Below are 9,205 nucleotides of genomic sequence, written 5' to 3' on the forward strand. Positions count from 1 at the left end.
TTCTTTGTGACTGGAATCGGTGGGCTAGGCACTTAAGAACCTTTGTGAATTCAGCCCTGAACTCCCACTGATTTCAATAGGTGCCTAAATACCTTTATAAGTCTGGCCCTAATGTTCAAGCCACAGCCCATTGAAAATACTCCCATGGATTTTGCATCAGGCCCTTTGTCCCTTGCTTGCAGCTGTAGCAAACATCTCTGTGGACCAGCCATTAGAGTGGGATGCATAACACACACACTAAGCACAAGTCTATATGATGGATGAATGACATGCAAAAGCTTCCCATAAGCATCCAAAAGCGTAGTGGCTTCTTGAAACGACCTGACCCTCCTTGTTCATTCAAGTCACACAGAGATTTGAGTTACTCATTCTCTAACTGATGGAGAAAAATTAGTTGGCAAAGTAAAAATATTGCAGGATAACAAAGCTGTGAGTCAAAGATGAATTAAGGAAAATGACAATTAACCTAATGCAGGATGTATTTATGGAACGGTGAGTCATGGAGTAATATACAGCAATCCAATCTTGGGAAGTACTGCAAAGAATGACAAACGACTTGGAATTAACTACACAAGAAACAGTGGCTGCTCTTCTGGGGCCCAGTTCTGCAAGGTGCTGAAATCTCGCAATACCAATTGAGACCGAGGGGAGGCGAGGGCCCTCAGCACTTCATCCAAAGGAAAAGAGCTCAAGCCTCGTTCTGGAGCACTCAGATCCCCAGAATGTTACTGCATTAGTGGTTCAGAGGAGGAGAGAAAATAATAATTTTTAAAAATGGCTCTGACTAAAGTACTCACTGCTTAAGGGGAGGCAGTTTGATTTAGAGACAGAACACTAAACTGGGACTCCTGAGAGCTGGGTTCTGTTCCTGGCTTGCTGGGTGAGCTTGAGCAAGTCATTTCACTGCTCTGTGCCTCAGTTTACCCACCTGTAAAATGGGGATAGTAACATTGACCTCCCTCAGGATTAACAGATGAAAAGCACAGGGTAAGAGCTAGGTATGAAGTCATGCTGGTTTCTTATCCATGGACCAGCGATGGGCAAACTTCTAAAGCTTCTAAATAGGTTTATCCACCCCTATTTGGCCTAGAGAATGGGACAGGCTCTCTTACAGGATTTTTCATTTCACTCACTGTGTCCAACTGGCTGCTCGCTAGCATGCTCCCACTGGAGTATCCGAGTTCAGGATTATCTACCCCCAAATGTAGTTCACTGAGTCGACGCTCATAAAGGGGTAAACAGTGAGGTGGCAAAGTTTGCAGATGATACTAAACTGCTCAAGATAGTTAAGACCAAAGCAGGCTGTGAAGAACTTCAGAAAGATCTCCCAAAACTAAGTGATTGGGCAACAAAATGGCAAATGAAATTTAATGTGGATAAATGTAATGTAATGCACATTGGAAAAAATAACCCCAACTATACATACAATATGATGTGGGCTAATTTAGCTACAACTAATCAGGAGAAAGATCTTGGAGTCATCGTGGATAGTTCTCTGAAGACGTCCACGCAGTGTGCAGCAACAGTCAAAAAAGCAAATGGGATGTTAGGAATCATTAAAAAAGGGATAGAGAATAAGACAGAGTATATCTTATTGCCATTATATAAATCCATGGTACACCCACATCTTGTATACTGTGTACAGATGTGGTCCCCTCATCTCAAAAAAGATATACTGGCATTAGAAAAGGTTCAGAAAAGGGCAACTAAAATGATTAGGGGTTTGAAACGGGTCCCATATGAGGAGAGATTAAAGAGGCTAGGACTTTTCAGCTTGGAAAAGAGGAGACTCAGGGGGGATATGATAGAGGTCTATAAAATCATGAGTGATGTGGAGAAAGTGAATAAGGAAAAGTTATTTACTTGTTCCTATATTATAAGAACTAGGGGCCACTAAATGAAATTAATGGGTAGCAGGTTTAAAACAAATAAAAGGACGTTCTTCTTCACTCAGCACACAGTCAACCTGTGGAACTCCTTGCCTGAGGAGATTATGAAGGCTAGGACTATAACAGGGTTTAAAAGAGAACTGGATAAATTCATGGAGGTTAAGTCCATTAATGGCTATTAGCCAAGATGCGTAAGGAAGGGTGTCCCTAGCCTCTGTTTGTCAGAGGGTGGAGATGGATGGCAGGAGAGAGTTCACTAGAACCTTTGGGTTCTGTCCCTCATTGGCAGTTACAGCACTGCCCACTGCAGTATCAGCCAGCAGATATAGTGAACAGCTGCCTTTACCCTCGACCCAGATTATTAACGTTGATCAGACCTCACAGTGCTGAGCATGGCAAAGGATTGGGAGGAGGATGGGCAGTTCAGGCATGGACGGGAGAGGACTGGAGAATGCAGAACACAGGAGAAGGAAGTACAGGGTGTGAGAGTGGGAAACATCAACATTGTAATGCTGGCCCTGCTCATTCCTTATGGATCCCTGCGACAAGTCAGAATTAATGCCTACTTTTGAAATGATACCTTATCTGACCAACTCTCCATTAGAAACAAACATCTCTCCTGCATCAGACATGCTGAACACATGATGTAATGATAACTTATTACTTTGGGAAGCTGGAACTTTTTCAGCTTGACCTGAACCAGGGAGTTAAATTAGTTGTGTTATAAAAGTGCAACCTCTTCCCCGCCTTTCCTCACCCCTACAAAATATTCCCCTGGAATATTTGCTAATGCTAACCGCTGATAAAACAGGTCACCTCAAAGAACACAGCCAAGCAAACAGATTTACTGGGACATAATAAGGCAGAAGGTAGATGTACTGTAAAATATGATAAAAGGAGAGGATGAGTTTTAAAAAGTAATTTCCCCATATAAATTTACAAGCAAACAGCATTTCAGGGTTAAAAAAGAGCAAGCACTTATGCAATGGGCCTAATAAGTTTGGAGTAGTGTTCCCTTATGACAATGAACTATTTAGACTAATAGTGTAATTACCATGGTACCTGGGGAATTATGCAAATGTACAAAAAGCATGTATAAGTAATTAGATTATGCAAAACCAGCTGCACAGAAACTTTTTTTTTTAATTTCAACTTTCATATCAAGCAAAATGATGTGCAGCTGGGTGGAGAAGAGTTAACTCCCCCCCCACAGTCAATGCTTGGTGTTCAGAAAAAGAGACTGCACAGCAAGATTAGGTGAGCGAGAAAAAGCGTGGTGAATGCACTAGCTTAGGACTCAGTTCAGGGTTTAACTCTGTCACAGATTGCAGGTGTTACCTTGGGAAATTCACTTAGTCTCTCTGTGCCTCTCTGTAAACTGGGTATAATATGCCTGTTCTATTTCCTGAGGTGCTGTGAGGATAAATACACTCCAGACATTGAGGTGCTCAGACATGATAGTAACAGGAGCCATGTAACTACCATATAGATAGTAGAAAGGAAGTGTCACCTTGGTAACTGTGAAACTGAAATATATCTAGGAAAAACTTAAACAGAATTAATCTTTTTCTTTCTCCGAACAGACCATTCAGCAGGCAGCGATCAGGCCCCAGTCCTCCCTCCTGGGGGATGGAAGAGCAAAGAGTCTCTCACCTTCCATCACAGGACATGAGCCAAACATCCCCAACCAGCACTTAAAATTGCCAGGGATTTGGCGCGGCTGCCATTCCCCCTCACACTTCACAGCTGCAAGCTGACATGGCCTGCCAGCTAGCCCCGCTAAATGTACACACTGCTATACAAAACCCTAAGGTAGCCAGAAGGGTATGCCTACAGGGCCTGGTTCTTCTTTCAGTTACTATGAGAGAAGCCTCTTGTAACAAAGGGCAGATTTGGTCCACAAACATCTATAATGACAGGATTCAGAGTAGCAGCCGTATTAGTCTGTATTCGCAAAAAGAAAAGGAGTACTTGTGGCATCTTAGAGACTAACCAATTTATTTGAGCATAAGCTTCCGTGAGCAACAGCTCTGTAGCTCACAAAAGCTTATGCTCAAATAGATTGGTTAGTCTCTAAGGTGCCACAAGTACTCCTTTTCTTTTTGCAAACATCTATAAGGCAGAGAGAGGTTGGTTTGACTGATACAAATATTCACAGAACAAGCCTCAACAATCAAAGTTTCTATCTTCAAGTTTTGTGGCCCCCAGAAGCCCTGTGCAAACCTTCCACCAGGAGAGATCTTGACTGCAATGGGAGCTCTACCCACAAAGGGCTGATTTTCTGTATGGGAACTAAGTTAATCTTGTGAGCCTGCTGTCCTTAAAGAAATTTAAGGGAAAATAAATTTCCCCACCTGATCCCAAGCCCACTAAAGTCAGTGGAAAGACTCCCACTGCCTTCAATGGGTCTTGGAGGGTACTGGTGGGATGCTCTCAAAACCAGAACCCTCTACATTTAAACTCAGCTCAAGCATTGCGAGCCTGCTGATTTCCATGTGATGAAGGGCGAGCCATAGACAACGTTGCCACTTGCAGAAAACTTGAAAGGTGCTAATGGGAGGTGTATGGCCAAGTCTGTGATTTACATAGTTTGGTATTTCTGCAGGTGCACTGTTTGACTTTCAGATTAGGTCTGGACCTTTCATCGTTTCAGCACATCCTCTTGCTATGAAAAAAACCCCAAAATGTCATTAACCACAGTGATGTGATATAGGAGGTCTACACGTTTTGCTGTTTAAATTTAGGCTTCCAGGGTCAGACTCTACATCCCTAGAGTCCCAGTGAAGTCAGTGGTGCACAGATGTAACTGAAGGCAGAATTTGGCCCTGAGGTTTCTAGGTGCAACCATATCCAAGCACATTATATATACTAATGAATTTGTTCTTACAACACTCCGTGAGGAGGAGCAGCGCTAATATCCTCATCTTACAGATGGGGAGCTGAGGTATAGAGAGGCTAAGTGACTTGCCCAAGGTCATGCAGTGAGTTCTGTGGCTAAATCTTTACAATTGCTCCTAGTTGTTCTAAGGTTCCCCTGGACATCCATTTTCCACGTTCAGTCAAGTTTTGTAGCAGTGAGACAGCATTTCAATAGATTACGTCCAGAAGGGCCTAGGTCCGAAAGTTTCATAATTGGAGCGGAGCTTCCCCAGACTTCTGGATTGTTTGGAAGAGAACTTTGGTCCTAATCCCTCTCTAGTGTTAAAGACACAATATACACGGTCATATCCTTATCCAGCTGCCCAGCCACCAACAAGAAGTACCAGTATCATTTACCAGAATTCTCCCTCAGCTTTGGGTTAAGGTGCTATAAATGACAAACTGGATTTTTCCTTTTGGAGCAGGACATCTGAATCTCTCTTGGTTTCATCTCCTTATCCTAGATTTGCAGGAAGGAATTTTAATGTTAGTGTATCAATAGGGTGGTGTACTGGCTACCGGGTATTTTAACTACTGCCCTGTTCTGGATAGAATCAGAACTGCTCCTCTATCTTATAGGCCATAACAATGAGCAGAGAGTCTCTTTTAGCTCATGTAATAGACACCTGTGGTTGCAGAACAGCAGAATCAGAGTTCTGTCATTGCTGTCTGCAAAGTTCTGAGTGGCCAAGATACACAGTAGAGGTGCAGACATGCAAACCCAGGTAGTATTTGCCTGTTTGTTACAATATGTTTGCTCTGGCTTCCTCCACATGTTGTTGCTAACCGGAGACCCCATTCTAGGCAGCCAATGGAGGAGACAGCTGTTACTACTGCATTAGTACATGAACAGCCAAAACCCGCACTTGTTTTCATGTGGTTGGCTAAAGAACATTGCCAATATTCATTATTACATTGCTCTTTATCTTCTCAGGGTTAGTGCGGTGGGAATAAGGGCTTTTTCAGTTCATTGGTAACTTTAAAAAAATTTTACAACATTCCATTTTGGGTCAAACGAAACATGTCGTTCCGCCAAAATCAAAGCATTTCATTCTAATTTTAATCTTCTTAAAACTTTTGGAAAAAAATGTTTTTAAATAAGATTCAAGGACATTTTGAAACTAAAAGTAGTTTTAATCTGAAAATCAAAATGTTTCCATTTTTTTCAGAATTTTTGTTTCTCCCCTCCCCCCAAAATGAACAATTCAGTAAAACTGACAGATTCATGAAATATTTCAGTGTCACTGAATCTGCATTTTTCATGCACGCACACAAAAAAATTTTGGCCAAAACCTTTCACTCAGCTCTACTTGGGGGCATATTCTGTCGTCAGTTACATCTAGGCAACATCATGGAAGACAGCCACTGAAAGGAAAGATGAGTTTGTGGTTGAGGTACTGAACTGGATTTCAAGAGCTATCAAACATTGGCTCTTCCACAAACTTTCTATGTGACCCTGGGCAAGTTTCTTCATCTCTGTGTGTCTCAGTTCCCCCTTTTAGAAGTTAAGCTACTATTACTTGCTTTCTCCTATCCTTTGTCTGTCTTGCCATTTGGAATGCAAGACCTCAGGGCAGGGACTGTTTTTAAGTACAGCACCTAACCCAGTGGTGCTATGATCTTGGTATCATTGATAATATGATCTGAAATATGCAAGGGAGAAAAGTAAAACTGCCTTGGATTATTCCCTGACATTTCCTTTGAGAGCCCAACACAATCACAAGCTAGAAAATGAAGCTCACCATAGGTCTTAACTTTATCTAGGTCACTTCCACAGATTTCAGTGGAAATCATGTAGGAATAACGCCGTGTAATTCTTTCGGAATTCACCCTCTAAACAGTAACAATGTGATCCAAACATAACTTGTAATAGGATTTGGGAGGACATATTCAAGTGATCATCTAGGGGAGACAACTATGTATCTATGTCCTAGCTTCACTCCTACAAATTCACCAGAAAATAAGTCCTATTCCATAGTCAAAACCAGTATTGTGAAAGTGCCAATGAGTCTTGGCAACATGGACACTATATCAGGTCAATACAGTATGTGATTAAGAAAATTCATTGTAAAGTCATCATCAATATTTGCAAGTACCAGTCCTCTCTCTCCGTCCCTTGTGGAGAGAGCTTCCCTTAACCCAGCACTGGAGAAAAAATGAAGACTCATGAATTTCACTAGGGTCCTTGTTTGCCAGGCCACTTTACTAACTCAGAAAGTGTTCAGATACTATGGTTGCGGACACTGGTACAAAACGTTAAGATAGTTAGAGGCAGTGGGCATAGTTCTCCATGGCCTTGCACTTTGCGTAGCTGTTTGCACCGCTGCAGAGAGAGTATGAAGAACAATCAGAGGGAAAATTCTGATTTAGCTATGTTTTACATAGTTGTATGTGACTCCACGAGGTGAAGGGCCTCAGAGAATCAGATCCACCCTAAGGGGGTTGCAACTCAATAAAAATCTTTGGAGCAAGAATCTTCTTTTTGTGCTGTGTTTGTTCAGCACCAGTCACAATGAGGTCCTGGTCCATGACCAGGACTCCAGGGCACTACAGTAATAATGAATAGTCACCTGGTCCTTTACAGAACAGAACACCCTCACCAAAGGTCCACCCCACCCAGAGATGCATCATGCTACAATAGTCACTCCCCAATACAGTACAAATCCGTGTTCCTTGACCAGCTACTCACCAGTTACACACAACTCATTCCCTACAAAAGTTACATGAGGCAAAAAGATGCAGCAGAGGAATTAGCACTCATGCCCTTGCCTGACTCATTATTTCAGCATCATTTGTTTTCATGACTCTTAGTAACTTGATGAGTTATCATGCATACCACTTACTGTTCAAAACACAGTGGCAACCTCTCTTGGACCATCAGCTCAAGAGTGGCTGATTTCAAACCATGTTAATCCAAACAGCATAATGTCCATCCTACGCCATGGTTTCAATTTTGCGAGTATTTGGATTTAGGAATCTTAAAGTGGGATTTTCAAAAGAAGCTAAGGAATTGGGTGCTTAAATCCCTTAGACTCCTTTGAACAATCCCAGACTTTGGTAAGTCCTGGGTCTGGGGAGAAGATAATTTGCCAATTAGTGGGCAATAAGTTAGGAAATTAAATATATACCCCTCCTACCTGCCTCCATAAGTTGACATTGCTGGCCAAAGACCTGTGAGAAAGTAACAGGGCCTGCAGCGGAGTTGGAGGTCACAGGTAAAGCATCCATGGCTCTCCTAGGGTCCTTCGTGTTAGTCATGTGGCACAATTCAGAACCCTTGAAGAAGTTTCCCGTTCCCCCACGGTCCCAGATCGAGAACCTGGATGGATCGGAGAAGATGACCACCACCTGGCTAGGTAACTTGTTCTCAGTGCCCAAGGTTCTTCCCCTGCTTTTTCAAAGAAAGGAACAACACCACCTGCTGTTTTCACTTAGGTGTCATTTGTATTTGGAATAAGACTAACCTTCTCTATTCAGGAGCTGCTGTACCTGTTTTAACCAGTTCCGAGGGCCTCAGACATAAACCAGAGAGTTGAAAAAAAAAGATAGATATTGATTAACTCCCCCGCTTCTTGGGGTAACTGCAGTAGTTGTAGGAAATGTGTGAGTTTCTCCCCAAAGCAGTTGTGTCCTCGTTCGATTTCAGTGTCTAATTGTGTGATTAGCTTGTCCGTGAGCTCTGGCACATTTCCACGTGAGGACCATGAAGGGAGTTTTCCCAGTGGTTTAGTAACTGGGCTTGCTAGGGATATTAAGCCTTAATCATTTCAGTCTGCTAGGTGGACACGCAAAGATCCATGCATCGACTCCTCGCTGCAAGATCCAGTGATATTTGTTACCAGGAAGATCTGTCAGTTTGTCCAGCTTTTATGTCTGGACTTCACAGTCAGCAGGCAATCACAGAATGAAATAGTCTTTTCAGCTGATCAAGTTGGTGCCAGAACAGTGCTTCAGGGAACCTTCCACCTGCAGTAGTCTACCGAAGATAGTCTCCTTCCTCTCCAGGCGATCTGATTGAATTTCTCTGTCTCCCTTCCTGAATCCTGTAGCAGTCTGCAGCAGGCAGCCTCTGCTGTCACAGACTGTATTGGCTCTTGGCGTTAGTCCCTGGTTAATTCCTTCCCTACAGATCTGCCTCTCTCTTTTCCCCAGCCAAACAGGCAAGTGGGAGGAGATTGGAGCCAGTGTTAAATAACATTTCCTCTGACCTGCTGCAGTGTCCCCCCCTCTGTTCTGTGATGCAAAGGCTGTTCCTTGGAGTCATCCTGGAAGCACAGGGAAGTGCTAACTCAGCCAGGCAGGAGAAAGCTGGTTGCTTTAACCCTCTCGTGTCCATCTGCAATTGTCAAGGATCCAAGGATCCAAGAAGCCCAAGCGAAAGGGGGAAAGATGGTGAG

General features: G+C 43.0%; 1 protein-coding gene across 1 annotated transcript in view; it reads right to left on the reverse strand.

Moving 5' to 3' along the window:
* KAZN (kazrin, periplakin interacting protein) overlaps positions 1 to 8,952 on the reverse strand; it is a 713,277-nt gene extending 704,325 nt beyond the window's left edge. Inside the window, exon 1 of the mRNA XM_084651592.1 lies at positions 7,946 to 8,952. Coding sequence (XP_084507718.1) covers positions 7,946 to 8,066 — 121 coding nt within the window. The 5' untranslated portion in view covers positions 8,067 to 8,952. The remainder of the gene's footprint in view (positions 1 to 7,945) is intronic.
* Positions 8,953 to 9,205: the final 253 nt, after the last annotated feature.

This window comes from Lepidochelys olivacea, assembly GCF_965140295.1.
Source record: "Lepidochelys olivacea isolate rLepOli2 genome assembly, chromosome: 18".
Lineage (NCBI taxonomy): Eukaryota > Metazoa > Chordata > Testudines > Cheloniidae > Lepidochelys > Lepidochelys olivacea.